General features: G+C 53.3%; 10 protein-coding genes across 10 annotated transcripts; 3 read left to right on the forward strand and 7 right to left on the reverse strand.

Moving 5' to 3' along the window:
* Window positions 1-54: 54 nt before the first annotated feature.
* ASPSYDRAFT_56683 (uncharacterized protein) lies at window positions 55-2349 on the reverse strand (the record flags this gene model as incomplete). The annotated part of the gene is made up of 2 exons (XM_040849254.1): window positions 55-430; window positions 485-2349. The coding sequence occupies 2 exons, from the start codon at window positions 2347-2349 to the stop codon at window positions 55-57; spliced, it is 2241 nt and encodes a 746-aa protein (XP_040705163.1).
* Window positions 2350-3305: 956 nt separating this feature from the next.
* Window positions 3306-4673, forward strand: ASPSYDRAFT_87907 (RPAP1 family protein; the record flags this gene model as incomplete). The annotated part of the gene is made up of 1 exon (XM_040851923.1): window positions 3306-4673. The coding sequence occupies one exon, from the start codon at window positions 3306-3308 to the stop codon at window positions 4671-4673; it is 1368 nt and encodes a 455-aa protein (XP_040705164.1).
* An 84-nt stretch (window positions 4674-4757) lies between these two features.
* On the reverse strand, window positions 4758-11195 carry ASPSYDRAFT_1173018 (anaphase promoting complex subunit 1; the record flags this gene model as incomplete). The annotated part of the gene is made up of 2 exons (XM_040840265.1): window positions 4758-6335; window positions 6381-11195. The coding sequence occupies 2 exons, from the start codon at window positions 11193-11195 to the stop codon at window positions 4971-4973; spliced, it is 6180 nt and encodes a 2059-aa protein (XP_040705165.1). The 3' UTR covers window positions 4758-4970.
* Window positions 11196-11737: 542 nt separating this feature from the next.
* ASPSYDRAFT_826677 (uncharacterized protein) lies at window positions 11738-14144 on the forward strand. Its single transcript, XM_040851160.1, has one exon. It carries the CDS (start codon window positions 11993-11995, stop codon window positions 13670-13672), a length of 1680 nt encoding a protein of 559 aa, XP_040705166.1. The 5' UTR covers window positions 11738-11992; the 3' UTR covers window positions 13673-14144.
* Window positions 14145-14203: 59 nt separating this feature from the next.
* ASPSYDRAFT_56687 (uncharacterized protein) lies at window positions 14204-15347 on the forward strand (the record flags this gene model as incomplete). Its single annotated transcript, XM_040849255.1, has 3 exons — window positions 14204-14237; window positions 14318-14795; window positions 14867-15347. 3 exons carry the CDS (start codon window positions 14204-14206, stop codon window positions 15345-15347), a joined length of 993 nt encoding a protein of 330 aa, XP_040705167.1.
* Window positions 15348-15540: 193 nt separating this feature from the next.
* ASPSYDRAFT_56688 (translation initiation factor 2A) lies at window positions 15541-17844 on the reverse strand (the record flags this gene model as incomplete). Its single annotated transcript, XM_040849256.1, has 6 exons — window positions 15541-16727; window positions 16780-17008; window positions 17066-17471; window positions 17532-17603; window positions 17671-17740; window positions 17820-17844. 6 exons carry the CDS (start codon window positions 17842-17844, stop codon window positions 15541-15543), a joined length of 1989 nt encoding a protein of 662 aa, XP_040705168.1.
* A 993-nt stretch (window positions 17845-18837) lies between these two features.
* Window positions 18838-19744, reverse strand: ASPSYDRAFT_29855 (uncharacterized protein; the record flags this gene model as incomplete). Its single annotated transcript, XM_040844697.1, has 2 exons — window positions 18838-19615; window positions 19674-19744. 2 exons carry the CDS (start codon window positions 19742-19744, stop codon window positions 18838-18840), a joined length of 849 nt encoding a protein of 282 aa, XP_040705169.1.
* Window positions 19745-20603: 859 nt separating this feature from the next.
* ASPSYDRAFT_29856 (uncharacterized protein) lies at window positions 20604-21119 on the reverse strand (the record flags this gene model as incomplete). The annotated part of the gene is made up of 2 exons (XM_040844698.1): window positions 20604-20941; window positions 20975-21119. The coding sequence occupies 2 exons, from the start codon at window positions 21117-21119 to the stop codon at window positions 20604-20606; spliced, it is 483 nt and encodes a 160-aa protein (XP_040705170.1).
* A 315-nt stretch (window positions 21120-21434) lies between these two features.
* ASPSYDRAFT_87914 (F-box protein) lies at window positions 21435-22521 on the reverse strand (the record flags this gene model as incomplete). Its single annotated transcript, XM_040851924.1, has 2 exons — window positions 21435-21450; window positions 21500-22521. 2 exons carry the CDS (start codon window positions 22519-22521, stop codon window positions 21435-21437), a joined length of 1038 nt encoding a protein of 345 aa, XP_040705171.1.
* Window positions 22522-22762: 241 nt separating this feature from the next.
* Window positions 22763-24658, reverse strand: ASPSYDRAFT_87915 (Zn(II)2Cys6 transcription factor; the record flags this gene model as incomplete). The annotated part of the gene is made up of 1 exon (XM_040851925.1): window positions 22763-24658. One exon carries the CDS (start codon window positions 24656-24658, stop codon window positions 22763-22765), a length of 1896 nt encoding a protein of 631 aa, XP_040705172.1.
* Between the last annotated feature and the right edge of the window lie 82 nt (window positions 24659-24740).

Consider the following 24740-nt stretch of genomic DNA (forward strand, 5'->3'; position numbering starts at 1 on the left):
TTCCCGGTCAAGTCGTATTCGTGCAACAGGAGTTGAAAAACAAAGCATGTCAATCTATTTCATGGCGATCTCCGGTCCTGCCAGTGGGTTCATTCCCGGGGGCGCAGGAGCGAGACTTGGCCGAGGTGCCAATTCGGCCATCGGGGCCTTGCCTCCTCGACTGCTTGTTGAGCCACCGCGACCTGCGTTACCCCCGCCTCGTCCGTGAGATGTCGGTGCGCTACCTGCTTTGTCTTGTTCTGTCTTCTTGCTCACGCGAGGACGGCGATTGATATTGCCACCCCTTGACCCAGGACCGCGGACCGGTAGACCTGTTTCTTGAGAAATCGGGATTGCAGCAGCCAGCGGAAGCTGCTGATGGGTCGTCGCAGGAGCTCGACTACGGCCACCACGCCCTCGCCCTCGCCCTCGTTTGATTGTTCCGTCCGCCCTAAGTCGACATGTTAGTTTGAGTTTGGTGGATGAGTAAATAGTCAAGACATACCGCTCCACCTGCACCTTTTCTCCTTCAGATACTAGGGGACCGCTGTATACAAAGAATCCGTCCTTACTTGCAGCGGCCTGTTCCTGCCAGACCATTTCGCTGTCGTCCACAAACGGATCATCCCGATCATATTCCTCCATCTTCCTCCTGCGGCGCCTCTTCTTCCCATCGGCAGCTTCATTGGTCTGCGCAGCTGCAGCACTCATTGCCCCTTCTCCGTCAGCTTCACTGTCGCGATCAACGTCAAGGCTAAGGTCTTCGTCTGCGCTCTCCCCGGCTGAAATTCCTCGCCCCAAGCGATCATTTCGCTCGAGCGCAGCGCCCGCCGCGGCTACACGAGCCATGCGTTCCTTGTGGGCTGCTAATCGCGGATGTAGGGCAGCGAATCCGTACTGCTCCTCAGCCAAGCGGGCAAAGTTCACAATTTGATTACCATGCCCTTTGAGCGGTATATGTACGATAATATTGGGCGTTCGTTGATCCGGGGTATCGGAGGAGCTATCATCCATACCAAATAAAGCGTTGGAAATAAGGCCCGAACCCTGCGGTAAGGGAGGAGCTTCTTTCGCTGCTTTCGCAGGCTTTGGAGAGGGTGGTTTCGATGAAGGTGCCGTAGGTGGCTTGGCCTCTTTCTTGGGCACCTTATCGGCGGCTGCAGTGGCCGAGGGTTCATTATCAATCTCCATTGGTGTTGGTTCCAATTGTGTTTGCTGAACCTGTGACGGAGACGGCTTTTGTTCGGGGGTAGATTGCGGCGCCTGAGGATGCGATGAGACTGGTTGAGCGTGGGGTTGGGTTTCTTGAGGGGGCAATGTTTGTGCAGGAGGTCCATAAGGAGACTGATGCCCATACGGCGACGATGATGGAGGCAATGGCGAATGTGCCGGGGCAACTGCATGTCCAACTGGCGTCGGCGGATAACTGGTCGCGCCTCTATTCGGTGACCCGTACGGACGCGGCGCATACTGCGCTGGCGATGCGTTCTGTGGGGGATCAATTATGCTAGAGATGGCGGGCGAGGCACTGGCGCGAAACGGCCGCGGCGAAACGGGTCGAGGTGGAGGGCTGAAGGATGCAGAAGCTGGAGCCGGAGACGGCGCGGGAGCCGATGAGTTCGTGCCAAAGGCAGATCGAATTGGATCATAATTTTGACCACTGCTCCGCTGGGGGGGAGGCGCCAATGGCTGGGACTGGGGACGTGACGGAGGTGCAGAGGCCATCGTTGGATATGAGGGAGGTGACGTCGTGGGCGTTGGGGCTTGGGGAGGAGTGGGCTGCGAGGGAGGGTCCGGCTGAGACGGTGGGTGAAGAGGGCGAGTCTCTTGCAGCTGAGGTTGGGATGGGAATTGAGGGTGATTCGATGAGGGAGGTGCAGTCGCAATTGGGGGACTCGGTATCGGGGTAGGAACTGAAGCAGCACCTGCGGGCGCAGACACCGGGGTTGATGCTGGAGCTGTCGAGATAGCCTCAGGAACTGCAGCAGCCGCAGGAGCCGTATCGGGGTCTTGCTTTGGCGGCGTGGCTTCCAATTTGGGCTTTTTGCGGGGGTTGGACGAGGACGGCGTAGAAGTAGGGTTGTTGGACACAGACGAGGATTTGTCTCGCGGACGACGAGTCGACCGTTTCGCCTCCTTCTCCTTCTCCTTCTCCTTATCTTTGTCCTGGTCTTTGTCCTGGTCTTTCTCCTTTTCCTTCACGTTGTCCTTCTCCTTCTCCTTGGGTTTCGCGGACTTTGTTGTAGGCTCTTTGCGGTCGGTTTCAGCGTCGTCGTCCTTCTTCCGGCGCGACCGGCGGGGACGAGTTTCAACAGGAGAGCGCGACTCGTGTTCGTCCTGAGCCGACCAAGCGGGCGGCCCAGTTGACATTGTGGAGGAGGTCAATGAAATTGGGTCATTGAAAGGGACGACGCGTGAAGGAAGGCGTGAAGGGCGGAGGGTGGAGGGCAAAAACGAGGGTCACGGTGTGGGGGCTTGGAGGGCTGGATGACAGCGTTGGGGGGTGGGAACGGGAAAAGAGTGAATGCGAGAGCTAGATCCGCAATTCGATTTGATGGAAAAAGACAAGAAAAGATGAAAAGATTGGAGGTGGAGGTTGGCGAGCTGGGAAACGGGGATGGGGGATGGATGAAGAAGAAAAGAACACGAGGAGACGGCGGAGCGAAAGAGCGGAAGAAAAGGGGAATCAGACAAGCAGAAACAAGCTGCAAGAAGGGATGGCAAGGCGAGGCTCCAGAAGGGTATCGGAGCTCTGGATATGATATCGCACGCGGGCAGAGGAGCAGACACTTGGAGGGTCAAGCGACCAGGCGCAACACAGGCGAGCTGACGTGTCTATCATTGGGCTGCAATTCGGATGCTGGTGTTCCAGTCTGGAAGAGCGAGTCGGATATCATTTTCATTTTCATTTTCATTTTCATATAGATGGCGATCGCCCGTGCGTCAGCTTGCCATCCCGGCCCGCAGCCCACCCCGACGCGCATGGAATGGCCGTTGACAATGGCTATAGTCTACAGAAATAACATAAGGTTCCCTCTAATAGTGACAAAAAGCCGCCTCTCAACAAGGAGAGGGTAGACCGGGGTTATTCGGTGATGCTGGAATCCCGAACTTCTTCATGTTCATGGCCGATCAGATGATCCCGCACACTTTCCCCCTTTCGGATAAACAGTCACGTGAACAATTACTCCCGATACGAGCTAGCTTCAAATCTTTAACTTTTGAGCCGCAAGACTGACTCAGCAACGGTTTTCCATTTTTAGCGCATCCCACATCTTGGATGGCTTCACTTTCACCTCTCGCTTTGTGCCTTTGCTTGCCCAACCATGGCTTTCCACGGTGAGCGCTTCGAACTCGATCTGGGCTCTGATCCGGAGGGCCATAGTCCGGGTCATACTTCTACCCTTTCTATCCCGGGTGTCATTGGAGAGATCCAGGAACGCTCTCCGGCCGCACCGCCCGCGCCTCCGACTCTGAAGTCCGCCAGTGGATTCCCCGCTCATCGCCGTCGCGCAAAACAATCGGCGTTCAAACAACGACAGGCCCAACCTAAAGCCGCGCCTGCGGAAACAGAACGGCCGACTTCTGACTTACAATATGAGAAAACAGCGATTGGAGAACAGAATCGTCAGCAACTGGCATCTATGTCCGACGCGCAGATCAAACATGAGCGCGAGGAACTGATGTCTTCTCTCGACCCGTCGTTACTCGAACGGTTTCTCCGTCGGGCTCGCATTGATGACGAAAACCCCGCGTCCTCGTCCTCTACCGCGACAACGAGCGACGACACCCGAACCACTGCAGCTCCTGCTCCAGAACCAGGCCCGACCCCTTCTTCTACATCGCAACAAAAAGACAATAAGAAAGAGAGCAATACTCCTCGCATAGACGAAAACCCTCCCTCAAAAATTCCCGAAGACCTCCACCCAGCAGCAAACTTTCCTGACTCCGGCTCCGTCCATTTTCCGACTCCGCCCCCTGGCACCACGATGCCAACATTGGATCCTTCATCACCCTCCTTCCTATCCGACCTCCAAGCGCACTACTTCCCTAATATTTCGCACGACCCTTCCTCCCTCTCCTGGCTTCAGCCACCCTCATCAGAGCCAGATGAACCCGGAGCCCCTCCATCATCCGCGTACCACCCGGGCAGCAGCGCTGAAGCTGTCCATCCAGCTTCTCTACGATTCTCTCTAACCGGCACTATACTATCGCCCTCAACATCCCTCTCTTTACCGACAACCCTAGGTCTCCACCACCATGGCGACGATCCCCATGCTGCCGGATACACTATCCCCGAACTCGCCATCCTCAGCCGTTCCACGTTTCCCGCCCAACGCTGCATCGCCTGGCAAGTCCTCGGCCGTATCTTATTCCGCCTTGGAAAAGGCCAGTTTGGAGAACGAGGAAGCACACTTGTCGAAGGTCTTTGGTCTGTGGTGGAGCGCGAAGGTGTAGTGGCTGGGATGCTGGAGGAGGCAGGTTCGTCGACTTCTATCCCGACTCGCCGTGCGGATAGGGATTCTACAACTTCAGCTGCGGAGGATCAACAGGGCTCAACAAATACACAGACGAGCGGCTTTCGGCGTCATGCTAGCGCGTCAGCGTGGGCTGTTGAAGGTGTCTGGTTATGGCAGATGGGTGGTTCTGGGGATCGGGGCATCTTGAAACCCGGTGCTCTCCGATCACAGTAGTTTTGTTTACTTACGGAATGCTTAAAATGCGTGCGGCCGTAACTGGGGTTTGTCTATACCTTCTTTGGATGCCTTAGCTTATCATAATGACTCATGATTGATGTGATTGACAACTACAAAAAAATTGCACGAAGAACAAATATATCGTATCATGGTACTCAAAGTCAATGATAATGGAAATGAAAGACACGCCCTTAATAACACACGCCATAAAATTAGCGCCTCCTGGTCGAGGTCTTTACTCAATGACCCATAACTCCTGTTGTGCTTGTACATATGTATACATGCATGAAACAATCATTTCTCACTTTCAGGTCCACCATGATCGCCAGTCTGGACACCCCAGATCTTCCATCGCAATTCTTCAACATAATCTTTTCTCAGCCAGAGACCGCGGGACGGCGCAGATGTCTCCTTCTCTTGCTGTTCGTAGTAGCTTTCCGACGGAAAAGAACCGGCGTCGATCCAGCTGAAAAGTAGCCGGAGCTGCCAGAGGCGGTCGCGCACTTCGTCCGGGTTTGCGCCGCGGCCCTTTGCTGCTTGAATAACATTTTGCACGGTGCTCTCTATGAGGAGTTTGCTGTCAACTGCGGATTGACGAAGCCACGGTGCGTCGTGTGGCGTGGGTGAAGGGCGCGGTCGTGTTGGGAAGGAAGATGGGAGGACGAGCTCCTTCTCTCGGGCGTCGAGAAGACCGTGTAAGGACTGGAGTTGGAATATCCAGTCCCAAGTGCTCTGTGCTGCGGGTTTTGGGGTGAACATGTGAGAGTTGTTTGTGAGCAATGCCGAGACGTTTGGTAGAGCTGATGGGGGTAGACCCTTGCCCTGGTTGGAGGCCAATGTCGATGACGGGAGTATGTCTTGCGCACCACTCAAACCGGCCAACGTGGAGCCAAATACTGATGTTCCCGTTGGATTATAGGTTGCTTTTCGTCGTAAGTATATGGACTGGTGGCCCTGCTGGAACTTCTCGCGCACGTCGGAATTGCTGGCGAAATCCAAAACCAGCGGCCAGTAGTCTGGGCTGCGGACTTCGATCTTCGTTATTAAACTCGAGTCAGGTAATAGACAAGGTGCGGTTAGTGTGCAACTGTCACCACTGGAGCTCGTTATATTAATCGGGATTGATACTGGTCGTCTGGAATCAAGATCACGGGGAACTAGACAGCGCGGTTCTGCAGCGAGAACCCATAAGTGCCGGAACGCTTGCAAGTGGCATTTGTTATCAAGCACGGTCGTTGGGAAGATGGGATAGAGTGAGCAGATCAAAGACGCAACTGCAAGGTTGGAAGTGCCGAGGGTATAGCTGCCACCGCCCAAGAACAACATCCCAATGGCCATGTGGGCAGCCATATGGCTTCCATACGGCGTGTCGGGATCCATGCGGCCATGGAGCGAGCGCAGACGTCGGAATAGAGCTAAGTCTCCTGTTCCTGCGACGACAGCTGCTGCAGACAATGCCACGACATCCTGGCAGTGGCGGACAGAATTTCGCGCCAATTTGCCGTCATAGTTGGCAGCGGGGAGTCGAGAAATTCGGATAAATTGATCCAGATAGGAGAGAAGGATATCTCGTACTTTTGGATTGGCCGAGCCAGAGTATCGAAGCCCAAGCGCGAAACAGAGACCGGCAATGATGTTAAAGAATGGCATGTCGTTGCTCTTTAGCCGACGCACACCGGTTAGACGATAGCGGCGACGGTAGACTTCTGGGAGACTTTGTACAAACCATTCATCACAGGGCTGAGTATGGTCCCACATGATGACATGGCGCGCAAGCGTGCGGAGGAGAAAGAGGTCCGGCCGCACATAGTCAAAGCCAACCGTGGTGTCCGGAATGTCAATTTTTTGCGCCAAGGTTTCATCGTTGGTCTTCATGAAAATGATGGTTAAAGCGATAGTGGCTCCAGCGGTTGCTCGGTCAAGGACGTGGGCTAGATCAACGTTCTTGGTACCCACGGCCACGGCGAGCAATCTCTCAACTATATGCATATCCCGCATACCTTTCAAGTCCTTGCCTTTGCCCAAGTTAATGAATCCAAGTGACAGCCCTGCAGCCAAGCGATACCCCTCATCACGTAGACCCTCGTGAGATGCGTTGCTTTCTTCCCCATCTGCGTTTTCAATCTCTGAGAGCATGACTTCGCTCATCCGCCGATGTTGGGAATTGCAGTATAAGAGACCAATCCCCATGATTCCGGCAGTCTGTGTCAATGGCGACAGATTGAGTTCTGCTGCCCCAAGTGGGAGCATCCGCGTTACATGAACAGACAGCAGGCGGGTGATCAGGGTGTCCATTGTCCCTAGATAGGATGCAGATAGGCCAAGCAACAAACCGATCGATGTCATGGTGTGTTTTGGAGTGAGGTATTTGAAAGCCACCCATTTAGCCAGCGATCTCAAATGACCGTTGAGACCCAGAGCGAGAAGAAACCCAGCATGACGGTTCGTCAACTCTTGAGGTTTGTTAAAGAGAATCCATGATGTATCAATTCCCTTGGAATTTCTAGAGATAGCAAGGCCGGTAGAAACACCATTGTGAAAGAATGCCCAGCAGACCTTTTCCTCACTGAAGGAGGCCCTATCCGCGCTTATAGTCACGTTTGAAGGCTTCATAACACACTGTAGTGAGAACGACGGAATCGGAAGTTTCTCAGTCAAAAGAGGAAGGCGGCCACTAAAGGCGAGCATGGCTCGTCCGGTAGGAATGGACAGCGTTCGCATGGTAACTAACTGTACTACTTCTTTCTGAGCCTCTAGCAGATCCGAGTCAGTCCATTCAGGCTCAGGGGTGCATTCCGCTGCAGGTGCCTTCGATTGGTTGAGTAATCGCGCCGCTTCAATGAAACGCTTGTCGTCACGGAAGATGAGTTTTGTAACGGAGAAGCGGTCAGCTTCAGCGGATGCTTCAAAAGAGTTGATGGCATCAATTTCCAGAGCCGAATTACCAATATGGTGGTAGTCGCGTAGGGCATCGTGAGAGATGATAGGTAATGATGGCGGAGGAGGACGAGAGGTGCTTAGCTGGCTCATTGAGATGCTGAGGTCGTCTCGATCAACCAAACCCAAAAGAGTCGGGTTCCATAATGTGGTGGCATGTGTTTGTGCTTGTAGAATAGCCTCGTACAAGGGAGTGCTAACACCCTCTGGAAAGGTTTCGATGACACTTCGCGTCAACCCCCAACGATGAAGGAGCTGTATTCTTTCAAGGACACTTGATTTGGTGCGCATTTCGTCGACAAACCCGTCGAGTGATAATGTCCGCGGGGTTAAAGTATAACACCACTGCCACAGCTTTCCTCTCCTGGGATATTCGTCGGAATGTACGAGATTGAGTAAAGTCCAGAACATGGTAGTTTGTCCCCGCCAGGCATGCTCTAGGAAGGCGAAAACAGAAGGAGGGTTGAGCGGTTCCCCAGGAACTGTCCCTAAAGTCATCCGGGTGTCCTCAAATTGCCAACGATTTATGCTCGCAATTTCCATGCCATAATATGAGCTCTCAGCCCAATTCCAGTTTGGCCACCCTAGCCATCCGCCTAGCTGGGCCAACACTGGGGCAAGAAGGCCTAGAGATTTGTGTGATTGTTCGTCATCGCATGCTGATAGCTTCTGTTCTTCTCGAAGAAGATGTAAGGCGACGAGGATGGTACATATTGCGGTGTATGGGGAATGTTCACTGTTGACAAGCGCAGTTCGAAGCGGACCGTCCGGCCCGAATGCTACAATACCCCGTGGAGTTTGTAGAAATTCCCTAGCTAGAGCGGCGCACCTTATGAGGTAGGTGTTTTTGCGACAGGTTGATCGACTGGAAGGCGGCTGCTCCGTTTTCAACGGCTTTTTCCCATGGCTCGCGGTGCGCTCATCTTCGGCATCCTGCTCAATTATCCAGCCCCAGGAGCTAGTATTCATCCATGGGGCCACGACACCGGCCGAGCCTGATTCTTGGTCGAGCATCGATTCCCAACTCTCTGTATCGGCATAGCTACCACTGCTGGACCTCAGAAGGCCTTTCTTTCTGCGGGTTTGCCTAGTTGTATTCGGGGATTGATCGCTTTCAATAAATGGGGTAGCTAGTGAAAATAGAACTACTACTAGAGCAGTCCATTCGAGGTCGTTCTCGCGTGTTTCCCGTTCCTGGAGCCATTTAAGATTTTCCCACCAACCTACTAGAAGGCCATCGCCCACCTTATCATGGAAGTAACCGGCCAAAGCGAATCTGCACACACTGAATGCTTTTCGAACCAAGGCATTGGTAGGCTCCAATTGAACACGAAGCTTATGCCTTCGTTTCACAGAGTCCACCACGTCGAATTTCCCGTCAACGGCGGCGTGATCGAGGCCGACCATTGTAATTGAGGAGTCAGTCATAACACGTCTCATACTGCCTTCTCGCGGGAGACTCATGGTCATGATTGAAGAAAGGGCATCGGCTTCGTGTAGCATGAACTTTGTAGGCAGACCGAGGACTACAGGACCATTCCATGGTGTTTGCAAATGTAGGATATGACCCCCACCATCGGCGGCGCTGAGAGTTACCAAGCGAGAGATTTGCCCATCAACCACTTTGCATACATCCAGTACACCCGAGAGGTGTTGAATACTACCGTGTGCCGATACTAGTAAAGTGCGCTCATTGATGGGTGTCTTACTCTTCGACCTCTTCGAGAATACCGTGTCTTTTGCGGGCATTCTAACGCTCTCCGCGCGTATGTTGACGACAGTCATAGATTTTGCCTCTTGGTCCACCACATAAAGGGCCATCGAAGCCTCGTCCCCAATTTGCGCTGATGCATAGTCAGTCGGACATAGGGTGACAACTTTCAATTTCTTAGATGGTTTCAGCTTTGAGGGGGCAAGGAAGTTCCCGGAGAACCTCGAGGAAAAGCTTTCCACCTTAGTCAAGAGGACCTCCTCAGGAAGCCCCGAAGCGGATTCTTTCAGATCCATATTCTCGATTCCTTCAAACAGATTCTCGTTATTCAACTCTTCGAGTAGTCTGTCAACAGGGGCGTCCACAAAACTGCCCGCAGTACTGTAGATAGAGCCGCCCCCCGGTGGTAAAGAGCCCCTCGGATTGAACCCAAAGCTTGCGCGGGTGCTACCCGCCCCTATCGACTGTCGCAGACCACCTGGATGAATTGTGCTTGACTGGCTTCCTGTTGCAAGATCGGAGAATGTTATCCTATCCTGACTTGTAGCTAGGTCAGTTCGAGCTAGCATTGAGCTTACTCGTCTGGAGGTCTTTGAGGGAACACCGATATCTCCAAAGTCCTGACCCAATTTGGATGCAAAATCATCCTCGTCATCTTCTGGTTTTCCATCGGTCGAAAACCGTGAATGGGACATGACGGACGCGTTCCAATTGTCACCTCTTGGGCCAAAGCTTTCCCTTGCGGCTGATGGGCGTGCACCAGGGGTAGTCGTTCCTGTGGTCATTCCAAAATGAGAACTGCGTCTCTTGGACCGAGTACCACCGGTCTCGCGGCGTCTTTTCTTCTTGGAGGATGGGGCTGTCTCGTCTTCTCGATAGCGCGCAGTCCAGAGTGTATACAATCCGGTGTTGGTATTGACAGTCAACACGAGTATGAGAGGATTTTTTGGGTTGGCTCGACGTGCTCCTGACAGCTCGTCCTTGGGAGAGACGTAGATAATCTCGTCTGCGGGGTCTAGAACATCAAATCCGGAGGGCCTGCTCGAAAGGCTCGTCTGTACCCATCGAGAGGCTTGATTAGTTACCACCAGACCCATCTCTGAATGTGGATCCATAAGAGAGAACACCCTAGGTAAATCTGCGCGCTTGTTTGTTCGTGACTTCCAGCCAGGGCTTTGGCTTGGAATAGTGCTTAGTGATGGTCGTTGCGTCTTACCAGGTACATGGTCGAGGGTTTGAGAAGCGCGAAAGTCCTGTGTGAATGACATGAACGAATTCGGCGGTGCTGTTGGATGACTGCTGGAAGTATTATCTTCGGCGACCTTTCTTTGGAACAGTAAACCGAAAGGTGTCGCAAAGATAGAGTCGACCTCGAAGGGCAAAGGAATCACATGACTGTTGCCCTCAAGGAAAAATATATGGGCTTGAGATTTAAGAACAACAACCAATGCGCGCGACGCGGCTTTGCTTGGTCCTTTTCTTCCAGACCCTGACTCTGTAGTCCCGACTGGCGGTGCGTCGGGTAACTGACTTGCATGGTTGTTGGACTCATGCGGTGACGCCGCAGGCGCGGACTTATCACTGGAACGTTTGACTTTGCCGAGGGCGAAATTTGTCAGTAGGACATGTTTAATGTCCTCCTTCTCCATGTCCAGACGGAAGACTCTTTTGATAACTCCAGCCCGGGACCAGACCACACAGCTCTTTGTCCATACTAGCTCATCCTCCACCGCACCCCCGCTCGGGCTCGTATCGACGGATGTCGTCCATGTGTAGAGGTTTTCCGACGGATCGGGGGGCAGGAGGCCCTCAGCAACGAGAAAAGGAATGGCCGAGGATTCGTGTAGGCCCAGAGACCGGACTGTAGACATTGTCGGCGCGGCTTGTTAGGTACTGCGGGGAGAAGAGGAACGGGCAGTAGGCGCCATTGTCGGGTTGTTTGTGAGGCTCGGGAGAAAGACAAGACTAGTAGTCGAAGGATAATACTGGTAGCGAACTCAGAACGGCCACGAAAGAAGGAATGGGTGCTGCGTCGGGGTTGTCGAGCTGGAGCTGGGGTTCTGGAAGGGACGCGGTGGACGCGGTCTGCGAGCGTAAATAAGAAATGCTAGACGGCGGCGGCTTTTTTCTTCCTCTCCGCAACAACACCCCAACTTCACCCTCTCCTCGAGTCCTCCCTCACCCTTTCCCCATCGCCGCGCTCTTTTCGTATAAGCTTCAGCTTTTTAAATAATTCAATTGATACGAGCTGCCTTGTCGGTTGGCATTCCCGATACATCTTGCTGAGCTTGACGCCTCGTGTGAGCTGTTGCCAACGGGCTGCGATCAACCTTAAGCATCAGATACCATGCCCTCCTTTCCCTCTCGACCGCTCGTTAGAGGACGGGATGATGGCTTGCAGCTAAGGTATACTTTCTAACTTGCGACTGATGCCTGTACCTTGGACTAACTTGGATTTTCCGACCGCAGCTACCAGCTCCCTCACCGCGTTTACGCCGCCCAAGGCTACCCAATTATTGCCCCTAATGGATCCTCTATTGTTGTCTATGGCTATGAAGATGGATTGAAGGTTATTTGGAGGGGAGGACGCCCGTTTTCAAACCAAAAACCACAGCCCCCGAAAGAGGATAAGCCGCCAAAGCCCAGCCGCACCAATGACGACGCTATCATGATAATTGACTCCGATGATGAGAGCGTAGCCGATACGCGGAAAGATGAGGCTTCGGAGATTGACCCAGGGTATCTGTTTGAGGAGGAGGACCCCGAGGTCGACCCAGCCCATCCTTACGAAAGTGTTCTACGCCAAATCGACATACCCCTGGGAAGCAGGGTCATCGAGCTTGCTGTTCCGCGAGTTCTTCGCGAAAGCGCTCGCTCGCCACTCGATCCGTTTCCCGCAGTTCTAAATAAATTCATCGTCGTGTCCGCAGTCTGTGCAGACTACTCGACTCGTGTTGTCACGCTGCCCTTGACTCCTCCCCATCCAACTCAAACTGAGATGGATGCATGGGGCATCCAGACATTCTCGATTAGCGGTGGCGTCGCGCATGAAGAGGTACCACGAGGTGTGAGTATCACATTTACTTACCAGGAGGGCTCGCAACAAAACGTTAGCAGCGACGGAAGATGGGATATTCTCGTCGCGACACATTCCGCGGAATCGTCTGGCCTACTCGTAATCCATCGAAGCCCAATTGCGGACGACGGAACTCTATTTCCAGAGGACATTGAGTCGAGGCGACACTATTTACCGGCACCGGCACAGAGCATAGCCTTCAACCCATCAAGCTACCCTGCTGCGCGGCATTCGACCCTGCTGGTCTCATTCCATTCCGGTTGTGTGAAAGTGTACTCCTGTTTCTCCACGAAGCCATCAAAGTCGTCGCGAAGGGCGGCCGGAGCTCAAAGCGACTACGAAACCTCCGAGACAGAGGGGAAATGGCTGATCACGCTCTACCCTGGATTTGAGCAGTCACAGTCTAGCCTCGCACGACGTAAAACGATCACTGATGCCGAATGGGTGCTTGGCGGCCGCGCCATAATGGTTCTCATGGCCGACGGCGATTGGGGAGTATGGGATGTTGAAGGGGCCGGGCCCGGGACAGCCAAAGGTCCTCTCCAGCGACAGTCAAGCGTGCAAGGAGTGTCAGGCGGAGCATTGACTGCGTTTTCGGTTAGCGGGCGTATCCTCAGTTTTCCATCTGGGGGAAGGTCAGAGGGCGGTGCACCGGCTGTTGAACAGCGCCCGAAGTTCGCCCCGATGACCCCTTCAACGAAACGTTTGCGCGAGGATACCCTACTGAAAGGGAATGCGACAGGGTCGTCTACTTCATCGTTGCGCGGCGGTATTTCTGTATACCAGACGAATACATCGCAGGACGCTCTACCGGATGAATCGGTTCTCATTCGGCACGGAAATCAAAGTGCCACCATACCCAGTCTCCTGACTCTATGGCGAAGCGCCGTGAGAGCGACGGGAACGCTGGATGCATCCAATCGTTGCCGGGTAACTCCAATCCAGGATATTGCGCTCATGGGTGAGCCATTAAAAGTGATCGGCCACATTCCCGCCGCATCTCGCCAATCTCGTTCGGAGGATCAAACCTTCGACATCCTGGTTGCTGCGGAGCATCGCCTTGTTGTTTTAGCGCCGAAGTTGACAGAACCCGAAGCCGGCCCTAATCCTCGAGCATCTGTCACCGAGCCACCTACAGTTGAAGCAGATCAACTCCGGCTGCGCCGAGGAGAGCTCGATGTGGACGGGATGGACCGCTTACTTAGCGGAATGGCTGGTAGTCGCTCGCTTCGCATGGGAAGTCCCATCAAGCGGACCCGGGTTTTTACATGATGTACGTGACAAATAATATTGGTTGCCCAAAGATACCCGCATGATGATATTTGATCTTTATATTTTACACCACCATACTCGGATCTAGGACCATTCGCGCTGTAAGGTGGAGCGCAAGGCGAGGATCGTGCCTTGAAATGCCTCTTGAGGTATAAGCTCTGTATCGGCTGCGATATATAGATGGGGACGCTCTACTACTTCATGCGTCCCGCCCATACCACGGCCGGGTCTCTTCTGATGGAACGGGGCCGGGCAGCCTATGCATGTGGCGTGGACATTCCAATTTCCATCTACCTAGTAGTTTTATGCACAGTAGTTAGCTGTAGTTGTAGTTAGTTAAACATTACACAGGAGTTACATAATCACGCCATGGCGGGGATAGAGCGATATCGCAATCACCGGATTCGCGGAGTTCAGCAGAATCCAGAAATCTCCAAATACTCCGCGACTCCAACTTTTAACTCCAATTTCGACTTTAAGCTCATCTTCGATCAATTTCCATCCTTCCTCGTTAATTCCTTGACTCACAGAATGGCTCTCTCATCAGAGCCACGACCAAAAAAGGGTACCACAACACTCTACCACCTCCATGTCCATCTATATCGCGAAAAACATAACCTAACCTAACACTCATCCTCATTCAAGTCTGGGCTTCCCTAATAACAAACCTCTCCTACCTCCCTGGCCTCCTAACGCTGCACCAATCCCTCCGCCGCACACAAACAGCCTACCCCTTCGTCGCCCTCTACACACCCACCTTCCCAGAGTCCGGCCTTTCCGCGCTGACGGCGCGCGAGATCCGCACCCTTGCCGTCCCCGCCATAAAACCCGCAACAACAGACCGGAAATATGACGCCGATCCGCGCTTCGCAGAGACATGGAATAAACTCGTCGTGTTCTCCCTAGAGGATGTCTTTGATCGTGTGGTGCTGCTGGACGGGGATATGCTCGTTCGGAGAAATATGGATGAATTGATGGAGATCCCTCTCGACGGGGACGCAGACGAACATGAAGACGGGGAGGAGGACGAACATGATGGGCTGGGTTCTGGGAGGAGGGTCTTCGCGGCGAGCCATGCCTGTGCCTGCAATCCCATGAAGAAGGCGCATTACCCAGCTCATTGGTATCACCCACCTTCTCTCCCTCTCTCTCTCTCCCACCCCAGGCTAACATGAGCGGAATTGATACAATCAGGACCCCCCAAAACTGCGCCTTCACGACGCAACACAGAACACCCACAATAGCTCAATCCACCGGCGCGCCTAGCACCGCCGGTGTCGGGATGCTAAATAGCGGCCTCCTAGTGGTAAAACCGAGCTTAGCGACATTTGGCGCAATAGAGACGCTCCTGAATAAGCCGGAGAAAGTCAACAATTATACATTCCCGGACCAGGAGTTACTTTCCGAGGCGTTTAGGGGCCGATGGGTGCCTTTACCGTATGTGTATAATGCGCTGAAGACGATGAGGGCGGAGGATGTGCATGGGGCGATTTGGAGGGATGGGGAGGTGAAGAATGTACATTATATCTTTGCGGTGAAGCCGTGGCAGGAGAAGCCGCCGAGTAAAGAGGGCGAGAAACAAGGGGAACGGGATGTGTTGAATGAGTGGTGGTGGGAGGCGAATTGGGAGAGGCAGAGGGGGGAAAGGGAGAGGGGGATTGAAGACGGTTATTGATTGATTGATACTGATAGCTTTATCTTATCTAGTCATTGTCCAGGGCGTGCGAGATAGACAGTTTATGACATGTACATTGACGATGATGAAGCCAAAGAGCAGGCATGCTGTATGTTGCGCTAGATTCACACAAGACAGACGGTAAGACGGAGAGGCATGTGTAAGAAACACACTCTACTCGATTCAGGTACGCTTATCCGTTGTAACCCAGACCTTCCAATTCCTTGCGCACTGATTCCTCCGTCTGGATCTTCTTCATTTGCGTATCCTCCAACTTCTCACCACCGGCAAGACGCATCTTCAGATCGTCGATCGCACGAATCTTCTTCAGCAGGCCGCGGATCTTCTTATCGTGCACGCTAGGAACGCCATCATCGATAGGGGTAGGCTCCGGAATAGGAGCAGGAGCGGGAGCTGCCTTGGTTGCGCCATTGGGTTGCTGCTTCTGCTGCTGTCCGTTCTTACGGCCATCCTTGGGCCGGCCGTTTTCAGTCTTCTTCTCTCCGCGGGCAGGGCTGCGCTCGTTGACTTCTTCTTCCGGTTGGCCCTCCTTGAGCTTGCGAGCCTCACGCTTCTTCTTGTTTCTCGCCGCAGACTTGGATAGCTTCTCCGACTGGTCCGCACCGGGTGGCAGGGCAACACCGCCTCCGGGAGCGGCTCCCGGGGGAAGGAATTCCTTCACCGGCTCGGCACCTGGAACAGCACGTCTGCGAGATCGAGCCGGGCCGTTCAGAGCACCACCAGTGGCGGTGCCTTCGGGGACAAAGGCGGATCCACCCTGGTCTTCACGACGGAAGGCCAGAGGAGTGGATTGTCCACGGGCACCAGGGGGTCGGTATGCGCCTGCAGGCTTAACGGGAGCTTTCCTGGTGCTGAGATAGGCGACTGCCGAAGCGTGCGGAGTAGGCAGAGGGCTGAACGGGTCACCTAGTGGGTGCTGAATGGTCGACTGGGGGCGCCAGACCACATCGTAAAGCTCGTTGATGTCCTCGTTGTAGAGTAGTGCTCCGCTGACGTGCCACAAGCGGATACCGTTGTCTACTCGCAGACGAGGACTGGTGGTGGCAGTGAGGATGGTCTGACCGTCAGGCGACCATGCGCAAACACTCGAGTTCGCTGCCTCCACCGTAGTGATCTTGTTGTAGTTCTTCTCCATGTCGTAGATGTCCATCTGACCAGCCATGTTTCCAAAGCCGGCCACGAGGACGAAGCGACCATGGGGAGAAAACAGGATCGTGTTTCGGGGGGTCAATGGGAAACTGTGCTTGGGAACACCGCGGACATTGAAGATGGTTGTCTTCGAGGGAATGGTACCGTAGACGACACCGAACTCCGTGGAAGTGGGAGACCAACTCACGTCGTGGATCGGACCCTCTCTGTCTGTTCGGATATTAGCATATCGCCAAAGAAATGGACAACGCATTCCACGTACCCAGATTCACCCGAGAATCAAACTGTCCAGTTGAGCTCAGCAAGTAAAGAGTGGTCTCTCCGTAATAACTCTTGCCGGTCTTATCGACATCAGTCTGCGCAAGGACAATCAAGCTGGTGCCCGATGCGTTCCACTTCAATTGAACCTTATCACCCTTGAAGAACGTTTTCTGCGAGACCGGCGATCCAAACTGAGGCACCAAAAATACCTTGACGGCGGCAGGTTGTCCCTAAAACAGATATTAGTCCAGGTCTAACCCCCGAAAGAAGTTCAAGACATAACGCACCTTGCGCTCAGGAATAAAAACCGCAACGGACTGGTTCTGGCCTGGCGAAAGCGCAAAATCTGCCACCCCCTCCACGCGCAGCTTATTCCAGACCTTGGATAGGTTATCGCTTTGATAAAACTGCACCTCGTTGGTGACGACGCGGGCGCACAATTTCTCATCGGCGGTGTACTGGATGTTCCAGCCGGTCTGGGACTTTTGCACATATTGGCCCACAACCCGTTCCTCCTCCGTCTCCAGCACGTGCCAGACCTTCAGGTTCTTGACAGCGTCGCCATTGGCGTCCTTGGACGGGCGCTGCCACGTAATCAGGTATGTTCCGAGCGGCGAGAATCCCAATTCGAAAACGTTGTCGGCGGCAATCGTAGTAACGGCATGTCCGACGGACGGATCAATAATCGTGACCCTGGTGTGATGTTAACCAAAAATTCTTCTCTTCACAGTATAAGCAGTGCAGAGTGCATACTTCTCGGGAGATGCCCAGGCAAAATATCGGCCGCAGGGAGAATAAGCGCTGCAACGAAGGTTCCCCTCCGGTCTAGAAAAGATCAATGAGTCAGTGACGTATTCGGACGATTGGGAGTGTCGCGACAAGAAAAACATACCTCTCAAACCCCGCCAAGGGCTCATACACAGGAGACGCATCCAAGATGCCAACTCCCTTGACCGTGCGGTCTGCAGTACATTAGCAATTGTTCGCAGTTGTCTGGGTTACCCAAGGCAGCAACCAAAGAGTGGGGTGGGAAACGCGTACAAGCAAGTTGTGTAGGAGCTGCCATGTTGAGTGATTCAACCGTCTCAAATACGAAAACCCAAAGTTCTAATTGTAGCGAAAAGCGCACAGGATCGACGTGGCTCTAGAATCCCACAAAGTTGAGAGAGCTGTGGATAAGCTGAACTTAGGCTCCCCGCCAATGAGTAAACACGAGCAAAGAGGATAACGCGATCGTAGAGTATCGAGCAGTATTGATAGACGAAGAATATCGATATCGACGAGACGGCGGCCGAAATCAAGTGCTGTAGTTTTGCGTGACGAGCTGCTGGTTGTTTTGTCCAAGGCGACACGCACAAAGAACGAGGTCAAAGGCGACGGAACTTGGCAGGTTGGAACTCTTGTCAAGTCTCCAGTCCAGGTTGTTTCAGATCAAGATGATGCTTGACAAGTCAATGCCAGCAGGGAACAGGACAGGACGACTGTAGGAGGGGGTGGTGAATGGGAGATGGAAGAGTGAAGAAGAGAAAAGGAAGAGAGTGAGAGACTGAGTTGAGTGAGCGGCGAACGCAGAAAAAGCGGCAAATGTTCCCAATTCGGCAAGTCTGCGAACGCCCAACTTGAAACATCATATTCTACAAGGTTATAGATCACTTTGTTTTCTTTTCTCGCATAATTTAAGTTTAGAGCCATTTTCTGGTGTATTTTTCTGGCATTGAAGCTTTTCACGCTACGGCTAGTACCTGAACGGTAATCTCTTAGTACGTAGTATCGCGGGCGGTTTGGAAGGAGTTGCCGTACTTCGCCACCTGAAAGATATCATTATATTTCCATATCAATTGCGAAGAACAACTTAATTGTTGACTTTATCATACAAAATAAAAGAAACCACCAACCTTTTGGGAAGAAGAGCCGCCTCCCGTGAGAGTCAGGTCGAGTCTCGACCCTCTTCGAAACAAAATCATTTGGACTCCATTCCGATAAGCAGTAAACCATTGCGAACGCCTGCGTCACATAAGAGTAGTAATTGTAGTCATATCGCTACCTACAGCCGCAGTTTTCAGTGCCGCTCGCCGTGAGGGTCCTCAAGGCCGGGTGTAGCCAGCCGCGGAGTCCTCGCAGTCGTATCAACGACATCGGCATCGTAGGTCATCCCGTCAACCATACGTGCATCCTGAATCGGCTCCGGGGTAGCAGATGTACTCCCAGGCATGGTATGCTGCTGCATAGGGTTACCGCTGTCACTTAGGTGAGGCGAGTAAGGCGCCATGGGGGGAGCCCGGCTACGGCTCGGGCTGCCGATTGAGCTCGGCCGGCCACTCGAGGACGTCCGGTGGAGTCCGGGATGTGAGATCGGGCCACTCATGGTGCTTGCGCCCTCTCCGAAGCCAACGAGGCTGGCGTCTCCTTCGTCGCTGATGTTGCCGACGCTGGACACGCCGTCGTCTGCCTCGCTCATCTTGTCGGCGTCGAAGGCGTCGCTACCACTGGCCCAGGTGGTGCGTGCGCCTACGCTGCCCGTTGCGCTGGCGCTGCCTACCGTGCTCCTCTCCTTCATACCGGAGGCTGTGTCGAAGTAGCCAGGTGTGTATGCAACGGAGGGAGCGGTGGTGGGGTGTCCTGCACCTCCGGCCCGAGCGGTAGCAACCCGCTCTAGACCGGCTAGGCGGGAGATGCGGTCGGCGCGCTCGGCCTCCAGGGTGGTGGTTGAGCTCATGGATGTGTTGGAGGAGTGGTGCGCATGGTGGCCGTGTGGATGGGGCTGGCCCTGGTGGCCGTCTTTGATGGCGGTGGTGGACAAGGCGGATAGAGAGGTGGTGGTTGAGTTGGGGGTTCCCCTATCGTCATTGCGCTGTCAGTCAATTTCAGATAGGAACGTCAGGAAGGAGGTCATACGGTCCCATTTCCGATGGCGTTACCGGGTCGGACGGGGGAGGGGGAAGATTGATCAAGGTAGGGGTGGACATTTTGCTGTATGCAAGACAAGAGGTGCGGGTGACGGAGATTGGATGTAGAGCAGATCTGCTCGATGGCGGGGAGATGGAAGCCGATTTAGCAGAGCTTGGAGACTATGGTTGGGCAGGAGATCAGGCTGAAGTAGGGTAGAGGTTGGGAGCGTGGATCAATCCACAGTGTCTTGAGAGGCGATGAGTGTCCAGGAAGGAAAGCGATAGAAGAGGCCCGGCCAAAAGAGCCAGAGCCAGAGCCAGCGATATGGATGGCTGCAGTTGTGCAGTTGGCTTGCGCACGCTGCTGGTTTAGAGTTTCTGTTGCGCAGACGAGGGGCCAGAGGCACAGGGTGGTACAGGCACGCAAGTCTTCGGTGCAGTTGTTTTGGAATTCCGAGCGGGAGACTTCTGGAGAGACGTTCGAGAGCGCTCCTTTATATCGCTGCATTATTCACTGCTCTTGGAGGTCCACAGTCCACAGTCCACAGTCCACAGTCCGTGGCATCGCAGGTGATGACGTCATCGCGTTAGAGATTCGGCGGCGCCTCACTTCCCCTGAACCCAGGACGATGATTCGATGAGAATGCAAATCACTGGAGCTTGCTTCACTGCATTGAGACACTATCGATATGTACTGAATAATTGACAGTGGACCAGGAATGGCAGTCCGCAAAGAATGATGCTAATTGTGGTCCATTGAGTATATATATATAATACCCCTGTCTCTCACTTAGAGAATAAACACGCATGGAAAACGCAATAACATTCTGACGGTGTAAAGCAAACTAAAAAAAGCCAAGCTCATACTTCACCAGTCGGCTCCATTTAAATACTACCTTATCTACATACTAACCCTGCAAGGGTCCAGCCTGCCCCCCTACTGGGAAAAAACCACCTCATCGAACAAAACACGCCCTGTAGCGCTGCTCCCCGAGAACGTACAAGCCGCAATAATATTCAGCACGTCCTCACTGGTCTTGGGAACATACCCGCCCTTCAGCTCGGTCCATTCGTTCGGCGTATCAACAATATTGGCAATCGCACCGGTTGTTGCATTCTTTCCACCATAGACATACACAGAGCAGTAGTTGGCGGCGCCGGCCCCGCGAGTACGGGTTTGCAGAGAGACGGTGTAGTTTGTGCCTGGGGAGAGACCTGAAAGGCTTTGCGAGACGGTACTGCCACGGTTGCCGACGGCGGTTTGGAGGTTGTTGTCTTATTAGCTGTGAGCTTGTATTTGGCGATAACTGAAGCAGTACAGGTAGTAGTCGCCAGAGTAGGGGGTGTACTCGGCGTTGGAGGATTCAACCACAGCAACGTTAGGGGCAGAGGCAAACCAAGGCGAGAGGGAGCCGGATTCGAAGCCTCCGTTCGCGAGAAGATTGATAGACATGGTGAATGTGACTGTGATTACAGGGAAAACAGAAGATAAAGAGAGAAAAGTTAAAAACAGGTAGACTGGCGACTTTATACTGTCTAATTGAAGGAATATCTGAGACACGATCAAGAAAGCGATTGCTTAATTGGAGCAGTTCGGCTGGACCCGATCCTTAGTGACGGACGCTTCCAGATGCGACGTTGGGGCCAGTCTTTGAGCTTGTCCGTGATGATTGCGCTGTCGCTGGCACAGTATCATGTTTTATTTCCTCCAGTTGTTGGTCAATGATGATCCCCGGAAGGTTGACTACTCCGTATGAGACGGACAAGCTCAGCTCCCATAAGCACTGCAAAGTTAGAAAGAAACAAACAGCCAATAGCAAACAGGAAACTCACTGCATCAACCGCACATACGACGGACTCATCAGCCGGTCCTGCTTGGACCAATACCCATCAGCAGGCAACTCACAGCTCCCCAGATTCCTTTTCACACTGAACGACACCTGCCTCATCGCCTTCGGCCCCCCTCTCTGCTCGCCCTGCCCGTCCAAAAGAAGCCCCATTTCCGACGTCCTCATCGCCCAAAGCAAGTTATAATGCGCATCCGCAAACCCATCGTCATCAGACCACCACTCCATAACCCTAGCATCCGCAGAGACTTCATACTCCGTCTCCGCAACAAGCACGTCCTTCCTTCCGATATACAGGACCGTCCTGACCCGCGCCTCCACAAAGGCATGACCCGACACAGCACAGCAGTGAACCAGCGCCGGAGCGTGCGTGGGAGCGCGTCCTGAAACCAACGAACCGTTCGTGGTAACCACTCCCCTGCAAGAACCCAGCACGAAGAACCTCTCAAGGCCATCCTTGAGAACAACCGATTTGCCCTTAGCCATGCGGCGCAGATGGCACACGATGCGGTCTTTATCGTGGATTGTTAAGGACACACAGGGACATAGGTCTACGACGCCTGCCTCGGTCCAGCAGAATTCCCTGTAGATCATGGGGCCGTTGTATGTGGGTTGGGCGAATGTTTCGCGGCGGTGGAGTTTCATGCATTTTGCGCAGTAGCGGACGCGTTTATCCTGGATTCGACGGAGGAATTGCTGTCTTGTTCTGCCGAGCTTGATGATGCCATTTGGGTAGAGGTTTGGTAGTCGGAGCTGGTAGAGGCGCGGAAAGCGGAAGAGCTCATTTTCGAAGACGTGGTTGAATATGAAGTGGAACGATTTGCATGTTAGAGCGAGGCTGGCCTGGTCGAGGAGTGGGAGGTATTGGAAGATTTCAATCAGGAGCCGGTTGGGGAGGGCTGTGAGGGAGGGCTTCGTACGTGAAGGACGGCGCAGGAGGCCGAGGAGTTTTTTGAAGATAGTGGCTCCAAAGTTGGGAGATGGAATGAGACCTGTTAGCTCGATCATCCTCTTGTGTTGGGTGTAGCGTAGGCGTTTGGCATGGTTGCTGGATAGGTCATGGTCTTGGGGGGTGTGAGGCTTTTTTTTGAATAAAAGGTGGTGACAGGTTGAGTTTGACAGAATTGGTGGTCCAGACACTGCATGAGTGAATCAGGCTACCTTTTTGTGTAGAGTTTGGACCATTCACAGCCGTGGTCCGGATTGTGTGCAAGGTTGCATGAGCACATTATGCATTCTATATCAAACCCTAGACTGCACCAGAAGGAGTGACCCAGGGAAACCCCGCCGGCGCCAATAATTGCTCACATGGGACATCGAAAAACAGATTTCCCAACTCAGGAAACACGGTGTACATAGCATCTTCACCTATGGGGCTCATATAATGGGTAGCAGTTAGATCTACCGGGTTCAAATGCTGCACTGCGGGCTCGAGAATTGCAGCCGCTTTGGAACAAACCGCACTCCTCGAAGCATTGCTGACAAGTAGTTCCACACACCGGAGAAGAAGACGCATCGTCTCCGGTCTTGATTGACCATCCAGTTGCCCATTTCCGTGGAGTACAAGCAGCGTAGTGATAGAGAAAAACGCATAGAAGGAGCCCAACCCGTCGACATACCACCTATATGAGCGGAATATAGGGTCCGAGGACAATTGTTCGAAGTTAGACAGGATGGTGGTTACTGCACGCTCGCATCGGCATGAGCTTTGTTTGTATCTGTTGTCTGAAAGCCATGGCCTATGGAGAAGGACGGTAAGATGGTTGGTGTAGATGGTGAGGATGTAGTAGTGAGCTTGGTGGTAAGGTTCCAGTTCTGCAAGGGGTCTCGATGCGAAGCGTGTAAAATGATGTTGTTGCTCATAGGAAATTTTTACATCCAGGGCGTCTGCTTTTGCATGGTTGTCCGTGCATGTGAGCTGGCAGATTTCGAAGGCGAGGTTATATAAACGGAATTTATATAGCAGATAAGTCATTTTAGTTGGTGCATCGTCTTTACCAGGGAGATGGTTGCATTTGTCCAGTGTCAAGTCATCGTCCTCAATATCGGCTGGTAATTCCACATCAGAGTCAATGCGGAAAGGCATGAGATTCCCGAGACAGGTATTCTGGATGGTATACAGCATCTGCAGCGCGGCCCAGCAGCGTCGACGCTCCTCAGCCTCGATGCGGTTGACGTTGAGCCATTCAGGGTCAACTGCACAGCCGACAGCAACAGCTATATGGAGAGTTGTGCCGAGAAGCGACCATGCAGGGCCTTGGGCATGGTTGATGGCGTAGATGAGTAGAACCAGACACTGTACTGTGGAGAGACTGTGACGGAACATGAAGTTGTCAGCGACAAGACAGCGCATCGCTGCGCCTCGGTATTTGGCGGAGAGACTGCGAATATTAGCCCCGGGAGATGGGTCGCGGCCAAGGTGCATCAGTAGAGGGTTAGTTTCGTCCAGTGCAGTGACCGAGAGGCTGAGGATAACGAAGAGAAGGGCAAGGAAGGGCAATGAAATGCGTTTCGGATTCTGCATGAACTTGTCATATCTACCATGAAAGGTTGGATCATGCAGGATGTGGAAAATAGGCGAGAAGACATTGAAATATACTGCTTTGAGCTCTTCCAGCTGTGGCAGAGGAGGGAGCATATCTAGCAGCTCGTCCGAGACAGCATTTGCGCCGGCTTGTTCGAAGAAGGGAAACCCGGTTGGACAGCCTGAGGTAGTCCCCTGCATTGCATCGATGAGATCGGAATCACCGAGTCCATTTGATGGTATGAACCGGACATGGTTCGACGGTGACACAACCAGACGACCTGGTTGTTGCGGGATGGGGTTGGCTGGACGGTCTTCGATAGCATTCTGCGAAACCGGTGGACTCGAGTCTGGAGACGGCAGTCGCGCTTCATTTTGCTGGCTAAGGAGAGCTGTTGTCACTGCAATATTCTGTCTCAGAAGCTCCTCCAAAGAAGAAACATTTGTCGCATCCGGCGATCGAGCAGCTGTCTCGTAGGGATCCTGGCGGCGGAAGCGACAGCTGGAGGCATAACCACGACGAGAGCAGGTGTCGCAGGGAGCATTACAACCAGAGTTGATGCACCTGATCTTGCGCTGGCGACAATTCTCGCAGCTGAGAGGAAGACGTCTCGAGGACATGTTTGGAGAGTAGATTGGAGAAAAAGACGGGGAAGACCCGTTTTATAGCACCGAGGACGTGCGGGGTTACTTTATGGCATTA

Source organism: Aspergillus sydowii (genome assembly GCF_001890705.1).
Source record: "Aspergillus sydowii CBS 593.65 unplaced genomic scaffold ASPSYscaffold_3, whole genome shotgun sequence".
NCBI lineage: Eukaryota > Fungi > Ascomycota > Eurotiomycetes > Eurotiales > Aspergillaceae > Aspergillus > Aspergillus sydowii.